The following is a 16,976-nucleotide window of genomic DNA, read 5'->3' as shown; positions in this document are numbered from 1 at the left end:
AAACACTTCTGATGCACATGTTATGTCTGTATGTTTGATCTGTGCGTGAAGTGGATCTGAGGGAGTTACGTTCTGGATCTACTTGTTCAGTCGGGCGCAGAAGCTGGAGGTGCAGCACAGACTGGGCGGATGGATACGCTGCAGCCGCACTAACCTTTTAAACGTCTCTCCCTCAGAGCCCATGTGTTATGACTGGGGGGAGTCCAGTGAGAGGGCGGTCTCAGTCCTGGAGGGGGAGGCCGGGTGGCTCTCCTGTCCTCTCTTTTCTCACCCCTCCGTCTACAACTACACCTCCACCCAGAGCGCCGGACACAACCTCTTCTGGTACCGCCACCCTGAGGGTCACGACCTGGAACAGCCAATCACTTACAGGTACGACTGCGGGAAGTTCTGATCAGATGGTTCTCTACCCTTTGACCCAGGGTCACGGCCAGGGCTTATGGATGAACCCTACTCTGTCATGATGGACACGTGACCCTGTCAGACCCCCTAACCAGCCTCCAATCAGACGCCGTTCAGACTAATTGAGACACTTTGAGAGTAACTGAATGATGAAGATCAGCGTAACGATTTCCCTTCCAGTCAGGACGTATGGTGTTTTGGAGGCGAGCAGCTCGATTAGCGTCACTGAGGACATTATACTTTGTTCTGATGTCGCTGTAATTGAATCGTATCTGATTTACGTTCGTTCAGGGTCTAATGTGATTCTCCTCTGCAGCTCGCGGCTCAGCAAAGACAGAGAGAGACTGTGGCTGCAGCCGGCCGCCGCCGCCGACACCGGCCTGTACATCTGTATGCTACGGTAAGACTTCTGTCTTCTACATGGACTCTGGCATTTTAGTATTTCATCAACTTATTTATAACGACTTCGTCTCCTCTGACTTAAACTGACTCTGAATTTAACGAGGCCTCTTTATGCCTCTGTCTGAATGAGGACTTGGTTGGTTTGGTAAATGTACGTCAGGTAAACCACCTCTGATGAAGAGCAGCACGCGGCAGCTTCACTAAACTTTCCATTAGGAAACATCCGGGACCGTCGTGTCTAACCGAGGTGTCTCGGCCTGATGTGTGCAGCTCTGGGATTTGTGTACGATTCGTTCTTTCATTATTTTCATTGTTTCAAAACCAAATCGGAGAACCCCCCCCCCCCCCCCCCCCCCCCCCTCCAAAAAAAGTAGTTTTTTGTTTTTTCTGTTTTAAATTAATTAATTTAAAATAAATTTTTACATTTTTAATATATTATTATAATAACACACACACATTGCTGTTTTATTTATTTATTGTTATTACATTTTTAATATATTATTATAATAACACACACACATTACTGTTTCATTTATTTATTTAATTTTAATTTTTAATATATTATAATAACACACACTACTGTTTCATTTATTTATTTAATTTTAATTTTTAATACATTTTTATTTTTCTAACACACACATTACTGTTTTATTTATTTATTTTAATTTAATTTTTTATATATTATTATAACACACAAACACTTACGGTTTATTTATTTATTTAAATTTTTTATATATTTTATGCTTTTAATTACTTGTTTAATGAAATGTATGGGGTTGATTGTTCTTATGTAGTTTGTATGATGCTTTGGCAATATTGTTGTTATACATTCATGCCAATAAAGCTAATTTGAATTGAATTGAATTTTAACCACAACGGAAACACAAAGCCGCTGCGTTTTGGTCTGTGGCCGCTGTTGTATCCCTGCTGGTTTTCAAACTAACTGGCTGCTTTACCCGTGCGCCTCTTTACAGCTGTGCTCTGCATTGGGCTTCATCCAACCAGAGGGGACGATCACCGACCCTCAGCAGCGCACCAGGCCGCTCCCGTGACCTCCTCTCGATTGGTTGATTGGTTAATATACAGCTCGCCGATTTAACTAATATCACTGAATTAATTTGATACTGAAGAAATCTTAAAAACCGGAGGATTCTCAGGAAAGCGTTCCTGTTCCAGCTGCTAGTGAGTTACAAACCGAACGCTGAGCCTCCTGTTTACTAAAAACCCACCTATGTTGATGTTCAAGCTCATCTTAATTACATTTAATCAGGCACCTCCATCGCCCAAGTGTCTCCGCTGCAGGTTTATCAAGTGTAACACACAAATCTACACTAATCGGGCACATTAAATATCTAAATCCATATTTTTCCGATGTCAGTTTTTTAGTTTTCTGTTTATCTGTTTTTCTGTTTTGGTTTTAAAACAGAAAAATGACTTGGTCTTTTGGTTTTTGTGATTTGTTTTTTAAACATAATAATGACAGAACGAACAATACACAGATTCTACAGGCAGAGGTTTACCATCATATAGGAACAAAAAAAGAATAAGTGAGAAAAGACGTTGGTTCCGTATCACTCAGATTAATTACAGTTTTTGTGGGGTGTCGGTACAGTGGATAAGACACATGCCTTTGGTGTGAGAGACCCAGGTTCGATTCCCGCTGCAACACATCCTCCAATGTGTCCCCAAGCAAGACACTTAACCCCTATATGCTCCAGAGGCGTGCGACCTCGGACATATACAGCAACTGTAAGTCGCTTTGGATAGAAGCGTCAGTTAAATGAGTAAATGTCAAATTTTTGTCAGTAAACTCCAAATAGTTCAGAAGAGATCAGGACTGAAGTCACAGGAATTGATTAAATGAGTCTTCAGAGGTGATTTTAAAAGACTAGATCACACAGACGGTCCAAACATCAGCTAAGCTTTCTGGCCTGTAGCTCTTTCAGATGAGATCAGCTGCTGCGCCCTCAGTTTCGATCCTCCGTCCCGGCCACTCGACACTTAATCAGCTAAAGTGGCCCTGAGAGCGTCCTAAAGATCTGAGGATTACACAAACGGGGACTCAGATTTGACCCGTCAGCTGGCGACGGTCCAGACCTGCATTTGATGGAACAACAGGATCAGTTAATTTCCTGAGAGGTCCGGTGGTCGCAGCGCTGGGAGCAGGAGGGCTCCAACTTCAATCACTATGTGGTTCTGGTCTGGGTAATGAACTAAGGAACTTTACTGAACCTCACCGATGTCTGTGGAAAAACTCTTCTGAACAGTCCAACACTTGTCAACATTGACTAAAACATTCACTTCATGCCCCAGTCACACCTCCATTACTGACCACTTACATTCAGACATTCACCGGAGATTTTAACGCCCCTTTAACCTTTTTAAAAAGGGTGACGAGCTTTCAAAATGGCGGCACTGACTACTACACTACTGGAGAAGAGGCAGCGTCTGTCTGGCCGTGTGTTTAGTGTAGCTCGCCACGGCCTAACTCTGGCCCCGTGTACAGCAGCTCGTCTTCATAGCCACGGGTTACTCCGACAGCATGTGCTCGGGGGCCTGCGCCTGTCGGTAACGTGATGACGTGGCGGATTGTGATTGGCTGTATGTCGGACGGATATAGTTTTAACGGGTCCTCGGATAAACTATGGAGACCCCAGAGCCGTTAAATAATATTATTTAAGTTATTATTTAAGTTAAATAATCTTATTAAACGGGACTTAACACAGCCTGACATTAGCTGTGTATTAATGTTACAATGCTAATGTTAACTGCAGATCATGTTAAGCTAACGGTAGCTAACTTGAGCTACTCGGACAAACTAGTGCCCCGTTTATAAATGTGGGTCTTTATTTATCAGCAAATATTTTTTCTTTTATTTCACATTCGCCATAACGTACACACACGTTAGCTTAAGCGGATCGGCTAACATTAGCATTAGCGTCGTAACATTAATTCACCGAACACAGAACGGAAACCTCCAGAGATCTTTTGTTTGACTTGTTGGGAAGAGGGTTTGCTCTGAGCGGTTTTCTTCCTTTGTTCTTGAGTTATTGACTGTGAAAGGCATTTTTCTTTGTGTTGGTGTTTGGTATGTTCAATCCACTGATTATTTGTGTGCATGCAGTGTTTGGCTTATTACATGAGGCCAGATTTTGAGAGCTCAAAAATATCAGTCTGAACTGGGCGGCCTTAAAGCCACTTTGTGCATGAATAACACTCACACACAGTCAGTTTTTATGGTAGATGGAGATCCGTCTTCGCTCTCTGCAGGAAGTGCGTTTCTGTTCCAGCTAAAGATCTATTATCTATTATCTGAGATCACAGCAGGAGGTTTTTACTGGTGACGGAGGAGAAACTGCTTTTACTCTCATATTTACAGAGATGACTGTACGTTACGTCACATTTACTCATTTAGCTGACGCTTTTAAACAAAGCAACTTACAATTGCTAAATATGTCAGACACATCTAAGTGTCTTGCTCAGGGACACATTGGTGGGTGTGTTGCAGTGGGAATCGAACCCGGGTCTTCGCACCAAAGGCTTATACACTGCGCCCATGTAGTTATGTTGCAGCAGTTCAGGGCTGATTCGGAACTATCTGCCCAGTGTGATCAATTCTTATTTTCATGTGTGGTGAGACGTCATATCCTGCTTCCGCTGTCTCACTTACACCACACACAAATTTGAGACTGTGGTGACAAACACAGCCACCCGCTGGGCTACCGCTGCTGCTTTCCGGGATTCTTTGAAAGATAAAGCAGGAAATGGCGTCCGTGGTTTGTGGTTTGCTCTGCTGCACATGTTGTTGTCCTAGTTTAATTTTCTCTGAACTGCTTCATAGACAAACAGTCAAAGGTCCTAAACTCTTTAGTAGAGACTTTAACTGTGAGTCCATTAGAGCATTGCTGTAAAGATGGCGGCTAAACCCAGATTTGCAAGTCGCTGAGCTCAACGACATCCAGCCAATGAGAGCAGGCAGCTACTTTGTCATCGCAAAACACTTTTTCCTCCCTCCAGCTCTCACCACACCTCTGTAGCTCAGATGATCCCTGCTACCTGCGTGTGCTAATCCATCCGTTCATCCATATTCTGTCTTTATAATTTCTATCTTTATAATAACATACAGCTGTTTCCTGTGTAGGTTCGCGTCATTTCACGTGTGTTTTCTTGACAAAACGTGGTTTGGAGACAGCCGCTGTCAGCTCCTGTAGCGTGTGACCCCCTGTCACCGCTACAGGGGGTCACACGCCATCGGGCGACGCTGAAAGTCGTGTAGTCTGCACGAGCCTTAAGTTGTGTCTCCTGTCTCTGGTTTACAGCAACAAGTCGTCCTGCAGTAAGATCGCCATGCGTCTGAAGGTGTTGCGGCCTGACGAGGTGGTCCGCGGTCTTGATTGCGAGCCTGCAGTTGCCGTGGCAGCAAGTCATGTGATCATCCCTCTGCAGGAAGGGAAGATACTGAACTGTCCGGACCTGGAGGACGTTGCCAAGATAGCTGACAGCAAGCCAACTGTCACCTGGACCCATGTGAGAGAGAAGGTAACGGACCCCTCCAGCTAATACTGATGATGCTGATGTGAAAACTGAGACCCGAACGGGACAAAAACTAAACACCAAAGTTTCTGTTGATTTCACCATGTGTCGTCTTTTTAAATCGTCCACGTTGGTAAGTCTGTTGATATGATTCAGGTTCATCTCTGTCAAGGTCCAGGTTGTGTTTAGGGAGCAGCAATCCGACTTGTTCAGTCCTGATACCGATAGCTGGGCTTTGGGTATCGGCTGATGCAGAGTGCTAATCCGATAGCAGCAACATCAGGCTTGACCAACAGTGAAATACCTCCAAACTGCTGCCCCCCCTGGTTATTAGCTCCCTCCCCATAGACTGGACCCCTTCATCACGATACCCGTTCCAGTTATTTGAGTCAGTATCGGTATCCGATATCAGTATCGGATCGGTGCAACCCTAGTTCTGTTTAGCCGATTGTTGTGTATTGAACAGGTGTGGAGAGAGCCAGGAGACAGACTCACACACGTCTTTCATATATTGTAGTTTTAAAAATATATGAGCCGACTCGTGTGGGATGGATGTCGAGCTTGTTGGCTAAAATGTATCTTATCTTAAATCTTTTTAAAACCATGTCTCCGTGTTTTGTCCTTTCTCAGTGGTGTACGAATCCGTTCTGGAACAGCGACCGGGAGCCGAAAGGAACCAGTCTGCAGGTTCACGTCATGTTGATCCCATATATGGGTTTATATTACTGCACCGTCCACTACCAGAGGAGGGGCAAAACACTCAACTTCACCAGGAGCATCAACGTCACCGCAGTCTGTGAGACAACTACTGACAATACCCCCCACTCCTACTATACAGACATTAATGAATATGTATGAAACTGTGCAGGTAAACAGTGTTTTATTCTCGCAGATCCGTCTTCTTTGCCCAAAATACCCAGCATCCTCCACCCGGCTGAAAACCAGGTCTTCACTGTCCAACAGGGTAGGTTAACTGTCAGATTATCAAACCGTCTGCGTTAAAATATCATTAAATGAGCCTGTTAAAACCCCAGTTACAATGTTATGTGTGAATATTTACCATATGAGCTCAATATACACTAAAATGGTAAAAGTCTGAATAGAAGAGTACATCTTCTTCAGGTAACGGAGATGATAAAGATGTAATTGATTTATTTTGTTTGTTCAGATGATAATTCTAGTGGTGCTTCCTTTGTTTTTTATGGCTGCGTTGAGAAAAAGACACCCAGTCAAATACATGCAAGCGGTAGGGTCAGGTATCATTTCAATTTTCTCAATTCTGATTCTGGACCTACTATTGGAATCCAGATCTTATGGAGTCTCGGTTCTGGTTCCTTTGCCACAGATTTCCTCGCTCCTCGTCCCCTTCATGTCTCTAAAGTGAAAGGAGTCTCTGTCCTAGAGCGGCGTCTCTGGGACTCGTCTTATCTTCTCTTCAGTATAAAAGGTGAACGTCGGCTCACCTGAGGCGTTGCTGCTGTTGGCGTTAGCTGGATCTGGGAGAGCGCGACACGTTGAACACGGTGAAGCGTTCCTTCAGATTCACGCCGTGTTGAAGGAAACGCTTCGTCACGTCGGAGCTGCTTCCTCCCTCGCACCAAACCTCCTTATACTGTGTTCACATACAACGCAAATTTAATCCTTGCCACGCTTTCCTCGCGGGGGTTTTATCGCTGGACAACTGCCGAGTGTTCACACACAACGCGTTTTAAGCGTATAAACCCGAGATTCCTACAGCTGTATGAACCCAAACTAAACATTTTGCTATTATTTAATTCCAATAAATGGATCAAACTGATGCTGAAATAGCTGCAACATGATGCAGATTTGATAAACATATGAATTCATGCTTTGTCAGGTCTGTCAGCAGCGAATGTCGCAACAAACACATCGAATTCGCAGAAATTCACATCTTTGCATTGACTTTTTGTGTAATCAAGCCGCAGGAAACGCTGGAGCTGTTGCATTTCGCTTTTTAGTGAAGCTAAGCCAAACTTTGGAGCGTTTATGGACTAAAATGCTCACTGCATTTCAATCGGGAGCTGAAATATGCAGAAAGTTTGGAACTGAGAAGCAGAATCCAAAAGCACGGGTCTTGGAAATTTTCATAACTTTTCGATACCCAAACCTAGCAAGCGCACATTCCTGGTGGATTACTTGTAACGTGAAGGCAGTTTTTCTTCCGTTTACTTCGTCACTGTGAAGGGTTATGAAGTAATACTAAGCCATGCTAATCTAAAGTTTCATGTCTCACTGATACCAGAAGCAAGACCCCCCCCACCCAACACAGCGCCCCTGTATTGTTTTGACAGAAGGCTTATTTCAGTCTGAACTCTCACCTTATAGCAGCCTATAGCAGCATCGAGTTATTAGAGAAACTCAGGCAGCTGAAGAGCCGCTCAGAACACAGAGCCCTGCTGTAAACAGATCCAACAGACTTTAAATCTGGTAGATCAAAGTGGAAAGTGGACTGTGGAGGACTCTGGAAGGTCCTTGAGTTCAAGTGAGGATTTATCAGCATTAAAATGTGACGTGATGTTCCGCTAACAGGTTTGATTCCAGGTTCAAGCTGTTTAAAGCGACACCTGACTGCATCAGACGTTATGTATGTGAGGCTGCAGACACATTGATCGCTGCAGACGACAGTGAGGTTGTTGAAGGTCGTGGTCGTCACAGTGGTGAAGCTGTAGAGCGGAACCGTCATCACTCTGGCAATTTGTTAGTGATCAGAAATGACTGCTGAATTAGAAAAGCCACAAATCAAACATATTTACTGGAACACACCCGAGATGAGCTGCGTAGATGTTGATATATTGTTTTTATCACTTTGAATGCACTTTTACTTGTAGTGGAGTATTTTCATAGCGGGGTGTTAGTACTTTTTAGTCAAGGATCAGAAAACTTCTTCCACAGCTGCTAATGAACTAATCCATTCAGCACCACAGCAGCCAGCGACTGCAGTGCATCCAGATGGGAGCTTCTGTTCCAGCAGTGTTACAGTTTCATCCCGTCTGTCTTTTCCCCTCCACCTGCAGCTGGACTCTCAGGACATTAAGCTGCTCTGGCAGTGATGGAGAGGCGGCTCATCCTCTGCCAACAACTTCTTTTAAATTGGTTTTCCTGAGAACGGCTCGGAGGAGCTTCAACGCTCAAAAAGTTAATCGTCCGTGCAGAATTAGTGGAGGCTGCAAGAGCTCGTCCCATAAAACAGAACAAGCCGTTAACAGCGTGTCCGGACACACTCGTCTTACAGACACACACGCCGTCAAACCACACGTCACATGCACACATAGAGCATATTACTGCAGCCACCGGCCTGTGTTCACTTTGATAGATGTTTAAAGGAAATGTGTTTTATGGACAGACTGCTCTTCACTGGTGGATGGTTTATTCTTATTTTTAGCAGTGACTGCAAGTCCATTTACCTCAAGTTAAGACTTAAAATTACCAATTTCATCTTTCTGAAAATTACAATTCCAGTTTACCTGTCAGAAAACCAAAGGCATGGCTGATTTTTGATTTAAAAGCTATAAAACGTCATGTCGTAGATCGGGTAGGCCAGTGACCACACGAGCTGATGATTCTATCTTCGAGCACCTCCTGTCCACATGTGGAAGTGTCTTGAGCAAGACATGCACAAAATATTTACATTACATTAGATATTACATCAGATTAAAAATGAAATGAAAACAAACAACTACAAAGAGACACAAAACAACGAGACTACTGCAAATGATGCACAGCAGGACGACACATGTGGGATTGAGTCAAAATAAACTACAGTTTATGTGTTCATCACCATCTTTTAATGAGTCTGTACGTAATGTGGGATCATGCTCATGTCACGATGTACAAACCAACAGTTACTCCTGAAACACTGTCAGATTATATATTGTTATACAGTATATTATTCTCCCCCTCAGGCACAGAGGTGCGTCTGGTGTGCAAAGGTCTGTTCCCCTACCTGGAATCTGCGTGGGACATCTGGTGGACAGTTGATGGGAAGACGCTGGACAAACATCCCGACCACCGATTCTCCAAAACCAGCAGGTGCAATCCTTTGGACAGAAAAGCCTCAGTATTGAATTTTAGATGGTTCATCTCGTTAAAATTGCTCTATCAATAGTTTTATATAAACAATGGAACCAGCAGAGAATCATCACTCGACTCTTCAAAGAGCTTTTCTATTTCCTAGATTTAGGCTTTACTGAACATTTAGTGTCTGGTTCACTCTCCTCATCAACCCTGTTTCCAGTTCTTGAAACTTGGACATGACTCAGACTTAAATCACAAAAATGAGGACATGAAGGACGTGACAGCAGAAGCATGAAAGTCTCAGCTGATGACCGGGACAGACAAAAATAAGCAACTCCCAATAGAAAAACCGTTTCAGGAGAATCTACACAGTAACTGCAGCTGAGAGATAAATGTAGTGGAGTTAAATATGATTGAAAAAACAGCATCAATTCACAACATCGATTCTTAAGTACAGTAATTGACCAAGTATATTTACATAGTTTCTTGACTTTGACGTCCCCCCCACAGGACTTGAGTCTTTATTTGGGTCTTATTTTGACAAGACTAGAGATTTGAACTTGTCTCAGATGATGTGAAACTCGACTCAAACTTTCCCCAGAAGACTTAAAAGTGGTCTGTAGTTCTCTGAGCTTGACCTCAAACTCTCAAAAAAAACAGACAGACAGAAATCAGTTTCCTGGTAGACAAATGTACATTTCCTGACTGCCAAGGTGCGTTTTAGCAAGCAGCTGAATCCACAACCCCTTTAGTAAACTCTATGATGAAATGTTGTGTTTGAATTATAGCACAGAGCTCAGCAGGTCTCCGCAGAGTAAAGCCAGGGTCAAACAAAGAGGATTTATTGGCAATAAATCTCCAGGTTCAGCGAGACTCTGGCAGCCTGAGTGTAGTTTTATTTTGAAATATATGAGGTGTGTGTTTGCTTGCAGACTGTTGAAGGTGGACTACGGGGACCGGACGGAGGAGAGCGTGCTGGTGATCCAGGACATCCGGTTTGAAGACCTGAACAGAGAGTATAACTGCTCTGTGAGGAACGAGAGAGGCTTCGAGACCCGCCGAGCTCAGCTGGAGTTGGAGGGTGAGGAGAAAACATACCTCGAACTCCAACACTGATTTCTGAATGAGTGAGAGGCGTTTCTTTCACTGCATTTCACCGTCCCAGTACCTGTACTCTGTACTGTGCGATGACAATAAAGTTGAATCCAATCTCAAAAATCGTTTAGTGTGAAACTTCTGCAGGAAGTGTTGCATTTTCAATTTGTGCATAAAAACCTGAGTGGAAACAGGAAGCAGCGGCTGAGAATGAAGAGCTGGAAACATAAGCTGTCTGTGGAGCGATGAGGAGGCTGTAGCCTTCCTCACATTAACACATCAGCCAATGAGCTCGTCTCCACACAGCAGCAGGTGATGGAGACGAGTCACGGTTTCTTTTTTTTGGGTTAAAATCTGCACTACATTTGGACCGAAACAATACCAGGACACTGAATTCAGTCATCATTCATTTAATAAGTGACAAAATGCCTTCTGCCTTCTTTTGCCTATCATATTTTTAGTCTTTAGGCCTTTGTTTGGCAGGTCTTCATTATAGAAATAAGCCATAAATAAAACACTTGTATCACTTCCATTATCTCACTCATAATGTTTATTGACGTTAGCAGTTCCTGTTTCGGCTTTTAACTCAGCCCATCCTCACCAGAGAAACTGCCGTACAGGTCGATTTTACAGCAGCTTATTACCACCCATATTTACATTTTTTGTTAGGACGCGACCTCTGGTGGCAAAAGTCTTCAGGTGTCGTAGTATGAAGACCGACAAAGTCCGTGTAAGGAGGTGGTGGGGTGGATGGATGAGTCAAGTAAACTCAGGACTTTCACTCAACTGAACGAGTTTTGAGTCCCGTGTGAAAGAAAGTCGAAGGTGACATGTTTTAAGTTAAATAAAATTTTGTAGATGACTTACGTCTCGTGAATTATGTAATGTGCTAACACAAACCACCATGTTTTCCTAAACCTAACCAGGTGGTTTTGGTGCCTAAATCTGACCAAGAACATTTTGTGCCTAAACCTGACCAAGTGGTTTTGGTGCCTAAACCTGACCAAGAACATTTTGTGCCTAAACCTGACCAAGTGGTTTTGGTGCCTAAACCTGACCAAGAACATTTTGTGCCTAAACCTGACCAAGTGGTTTTGGTGCCTAAACCTGACCAAGAACATTTTGTGTCAAAACCTGACCAAGAACATTTTGCGCCTAAATCTGACCAAGTGGTTTTGGTGCCTCAACCTGACCAAGAACATTTTGTGCCTAAACCTGACCAAGAACATTTTGTACCTAAATCTGACCAAGAACATTTTGTTCCTAAACCTGACCAAGTGGTTTTGGTGCCTCAACCTGACCAAAAACATTTTGTGTCAAAACCTGACTAAGAACATTTTGCGCCTAAATCTGACCAAGTGGTTTTGGTGCCTCAACCTGACCAAGAACATTTTGTGCCTAAACCTGACCAAGAACATTTTGTGCCAAAACCTGACCAATAACATTTTGCGCCTAAACCTGACCAAGTGGTTTTGGTGCCTAAACCTGATCAAGAACATTTTGTGCCTAAATCTGACCAAGAACATTTTGTGCCAAAACCTGACCAATAACATTTTGCGCCTAAACCTGACCAAGTGGTTTTGGTGCCTAAACCTGATCAAGAACATTTTGTGCCTAAATCTGACCAAGAACATTTTGTGCCAAAACCTGACCAATAACATTTTGCGCCTAAACCTGACCAAGTGGTTTTGGTGCCTAAACCTGACCAAGAACATTTTGTGCCTAAACATGACCAAGTGGTTTTGGTGCCTAAACCTGACTAAGAACATTTTGTGCCTACACCTGACAAAGAACATTTTGTGCCTAAACCTGACCAAGTGGTTTTAGTGCCTAAACCTGACCAAGAACATTTTGCGCCTAAACATGACCAAGTGGTTTTGGTGCCTAAATCTGACCAAGAACATTTTGTGCCTAAATCTGACCAAGAACATGTTGTGCCTAAACCTGACCAAGAACATTTTGTGCCTAAACCTGACCAAGTGGTTTTGGTGCCTAAACCTGACCAAGAACATTTTGTGCCTAAATCTGACCAAGAACATTTTGTGCCTAAACCTGACCAAGAACATTTTGTGCCTAAACCTGACCAAGAACATTTTGCGCCTAAACCTGACCAAGAATATTTTGCGCCTAAACCTGACCAAGTGGTTTTGGTGCCTAAATCTGACCAAGAACATTTTGTGCCTAAATCTGACCAAGAACATGTTGTGCCTAAACCCGACCAAGAACATGTTGTGCCTAAACTTGACCAAGAACATTTTGTGCCTAAACCTGACCAAGAACATTTTGTGACTAAACCTGACCAAGTGGTTTTGGTGCCTAAACCTGACCAAGAACATTTTGTGCCTAAATCTGACCAAGAACATGTTGTGCCTAAACCTGACCAAGTGGTTTTGGTGCCTAAACCTGACCAAGAACATTTTGCGCCTAAACCTGACCAAGTGGTTTTGGTGCCTAAACCTGATCAAGAACATGTTGTGCCTAAATCTGACCAAGAACATTTTGTGCCTAAACCTGACCAAGTGGTTTTGGTGCCTAAACCTGACCAAGAACATTTTGTGCCTAAACCTGACCAAGTGGTTTTAGTGCCTAAACCTGACCAAGAACATTTTGCGCCTAAACATGACCAAGTGGTTTTGGTGCCTAAATCTGACCAAGAACATTTTGTGCCTAAATCTGACCAAGAACATGTTGTGCCTAAACCTGACCAAGAACATTTTGTGCCTAAACCTGACCAAGTGGTTTTGGTGCCTAAACCTGACCAAGAACATTTTGTGCCTAAATCTGACCAAGAACATTTTGTGCCTAAACCTGACCAAGAACATTTTGTGCCAAAACCTGACCAATAACATTTTGCGCCTAAACCTGACCAAGAACATTTTGCGCCTAAACATGACCAAGTGGTTTTGGTGCCTAAATCGACCAAGAACATTTTGTGCCTAAATCTGACCAAGAACATGTTGTGCCTAAACCTGACCAAGTGGTTTTGGTGCCTAAACCTGACCAAGAACATTTTGTGCCTAAACCTGACCAAGAACATGTTGTGCCTAAACCTGACCAAGTGGTTTTGGTGCTTAAACCTGACCAAGAACATTTTGTGCCTAAACCTGACCAAGAACATTTTGTGACTAAACCTGACCAAGTGGTTTTGGTGCCTAAACCTGACCAAGAACATTTTGTGCCTAAATCTGACCAAGAACCTTTCACAACGTTTGCCACGCGTTCAACATCATGTGACTTAGGTCATGTGACTTACATAACGTACTGAAGTTCCGGTACACCTGTCACCAGACTGGTACTTGCCAACACTCATGTCGTTTTTGGACACCTGACAATCAAGCCATTTTGTAGTTTAGGTTTCAGGACGTGTTGCCTGTAAATCAGTCCTTCCCCAGCAAAGATCACTTTTCATGCCCAGATAGAAACTTTCACTCACTTTTTACTTTTGGTACCTTTGCGACTGACTAAGCGAACAGCTTTGTGTTTGTTTGCAGTTCCAAGTGAATGTGTCAGTAGTGAACTGCAGGTGAAGACAGCAACAGTGAGGCTTAGCTAAAGCTCTCAGAACTAGAGATATTCGCGTAACCACCAACAACAATAAGAACAAACAAGTAAAGACAGAAATAGTGCAGACATTTAATTCGACATGTGTGTTTATATTTGCATGGATCATCAAACAGTAGGAGAAAAGGAGAAGGATTATTGAATGGTGTTTGATGGTGAAGCTGTGGGCCTGAAAGGTGGATGCACAGAGCTTAAACTGATATCAAGCTACCTGACTCAGGAGAAAACTGTCAGCCTGTCCGTCTGAGTGTTCCTGGACAGTTCTTAGACCTCAGGTGTGTTTGTGTCCGTCAGTGTGGTTGCCGTCGGTGGAGCTGGGTTGTGGTCTCGGCGTGACTCTGGTCCTCATGCTGCTTCTCTTCGTGGTTTATCACGTCTTCTGGTTGGAGCTGCTGCTGCTCTATCGCTCCTGGTTCGGCACAGATGAGCGACACACAGGTAAGCAACAGGTGACGCCTCAGATTTCTCTTCTGTTCCATCTGCCTGGACCTTAACACTTCTGTCTTTTCCATAAATTCTCAGATAGATGCTAGTGTTCAAACGGGGGCAGGGGAGCTGGTTCTTTCTTTTACACCTACTGTGTCCTGTTACAATCTGTCTAATTATCCGGCAGCTGCAGGTGTCAACAGGTCAAATTCTACTCCTGTTTGTAGAAATGACAAACACGGCCGCAGAGAGGAAAACGTCCTCTGGAGTCAAAGTAATAAAACTGCTTAGTTTTTGCCAGATATCTGAAATATCTGCCGCCTCACCTCCACCACTTCAGTGTTTATGTCCTGATACTAAATTTCTTCTGTTTAATGATGATCTTTCCTGCCTGGCTGCGGTTGGAGCATTTAGATTATTAAACCTTGTCTCAGTTTGACGGTGGAAAGTGTAACTTCTTCAGCCACGCTGCCAGATTTTTTCAATCAGCCCGACACAGTGCGGCACGGTAGTGTCTCAGCACAGCTGCCAGCCGGAGCCGCATCAGGTTTTATAGCAAAGCTTTTTAGTTAACTTTACATTGTGTGGTAGGTAATTCAGTTCCCAGCAGGGATCCTTCTGAAAATTCTCCCTGAAACTCCAACATCAAGATGGCTTATGTTAGTTTTTATCGTTCTGTCATGTGAGTGCACAGTAAGGAACTTTCATCTATGCCAAGTTATAGGTACTTTTGCAAGGAAAGGATCATTTTAGGGCACGTTAGCTTCTTATGTGCACACAAGATATTAAAGAGGTCATTTTAGGCTTGTATTAAGGTTCATAGTTTTATTTAGGGGTTGTACCAGAACGGGTTAACATGGTTTAATTTTCAAAAAATACCATATTTCTGTTGGACTGCACATTGTTGCAGATCTGTTTTAGCTGCCGAGTGAAGAATCTCACTTCTGTAAGATTTTTGTTTGGAGCTGCACATGCTCAGTACCTAGGTAAGGACTACTAGCCAATCAGAAGCAGAGTAGGGCGGATCCTGACAAGCTGGTAAACATGGCTTCACTTCCAGAATCCAGAGTTTCAGAGCAGTGAGTTATTAATCTGTAACACGTTTATCTTTCATAAAGTTTTACCTGAGCTCCGTCTCTACATCACAGTAACTGCCTGGAGGGGCTCTAACGGTATTTTCCACACTAGCCGCTAGGCGAGCATCACGCTGCTTGTTACACGGTGACGCAGAGAGGTTACTGAAGGCTGGACTACAATCCAGCTGTATTCAGATCAGGAGCAGATTTTTCTGCAGAACTCCCATTGGGCTTTTTCTGTTACAAAAAAAAGATTTATAACATAATAAAGGAGAGGGAAAAAGCCTACGAGCAGAATATGACCTCTTTAACTTATGTGTATCTTATCAAACATTTATAAAGATTTGAGGGCACAAGACTGAGTGTCTTTTGCAACGTTGGGGGCTCATGCTTATTGTTTGTGTGGTAACTGAGCCTGGGTTCTGGTGACAGAGGCACTTCCTCCAGTGCAGATGACATCAGAGGGTTTTTTTGACATTTACACCACAAAGATTTTGACTTTGCTGTGCAGATAAGAACGTGGAAATGTACTCACCTTTCCCCAAACTGAAAACAGGAAGCCTCCTATCTGTAATCAATATGGTCTATGATGTGTGTGTGTGTGTGTGTTTGTTCAGATGATAAGGAGTACGACGTGTACATCTCGTACGCGAGGAACAGCGAGGAGGAGCAGTTTGTTCTGTCGACGCTGCGCAGAGTTCTGGAGACCGAGCTCGGATACTCAGTGTGTATCTTTGACAGGGACAGTCTGCCGGGAGGGAGTGAGTACTACTGCAGTACATACTCATACTGCAGTACACACTCTGATGACCGTATAGGTCGCACACTTGCTGCAGCACATGCTCTGATAGTACAGTGTACATAAACATACTACAGTGAAGTACATTGATACTGCAGTGCACACATTCATACTGAAGTACACACTATGTTTCTGTAATACACATTCATACTGAAGTACACACTATGTTTCTGTAATACACATTAATACTGAAGTACACACCTTGTTTCTGTAATACACATTCATACTGAAGTACACACCTTGTTTCTGTAATACACATTAATACTGAAGTACACACCTTGTTTCTGTAATACACATTAATACTGAAGTACACACCTTGTTTCTGTAATACACATTAATACTGAAGTACACACCTTGTTTCTGTAATACACATTAATACTGAAGTACACACCTTGTTTCTGTAATACACATTCATACTGAAGTACACACCTTGTTTCTGTAATACACATTCATACTGAAGTACACACCTTGTTTCTGTAATACACATTCATACTGAAGTACACACCTTGTTTCTGTAATACACATTCATACTGAAGTACACACCTTGTTTCTGTAATACACATTCATACTGAAGTACACACCTTGTTTCTGTAATACACATTCATACTGAAGTACACACCTTGTTTCTGTAATACACATTAATACTG

The 16,976-nt window shown here is 43.1% G+C and overlaps 1 protein-coding gene across 1 annotated transcript in view; it reads left to right on the top strand.

The window, feature by feature from the left end:
- LOC119882583 (interleukin-1 receptor accessory protein) overlaps positions 1-16,976 on the top strand; it is a 50,215-nt gene that overhangs the window by 25,288 nt on the left and 7,951 nt on the right. Inside the window, exons 3-11 of the mRNA XM_038692676.1 lie at positions 177-372; positions 719-802; positions 5,124-5,343; positions 5,968-6,133; positions 6,230-6,301; positions 9,261-9,387; positions 10,305-10,453; positions 14,323-14,466; positions 16,148-16,291. Coding sequence (XP_038548604.1) covers positions 177-372; positions 719-802; positions 5,124-5,343; positions 5,968-6,133; positions 6,230-6,301; positions 9,261-9,387; positions 10,305-10,453; positions 14,323-14,466; positions 16,148-16,291 — 1,302 coding nt within the window. The remainder of the gene's footprint in view (positions 1-176; positions 373-718; positions 803-5,123; positions 5,344-5,967; positions 6,134-6,229; positions 6,302-9,260; positions 9,388-10,304; positions 10,454-14,322; positions 14,467-16,147; positions 16,292-16,976) is intronic.

The sequence above is a fragment of the Micropterus salmoides genome, unplaced genomic scaffold (genome assembly GCF_014851395.1).
Source record: "Micropterus salmoides isolate LMB-PRFRI ecotype aquatic unplaced genomic scaffold, ASM1485139v1 Ms_hic_scaffold_3, whole genome shotgun sequence".
NCBI lineage: Eukaryota > Metazoa > Chordata > Actinopteri > Centrarchiformes > Centrarchidae > Micropterus > Micropterus salmoides.
Note: the sequence above shows the minus strand (reverse complement) of the source record. Positions and strands in the feature narration are given on the sequence as shown.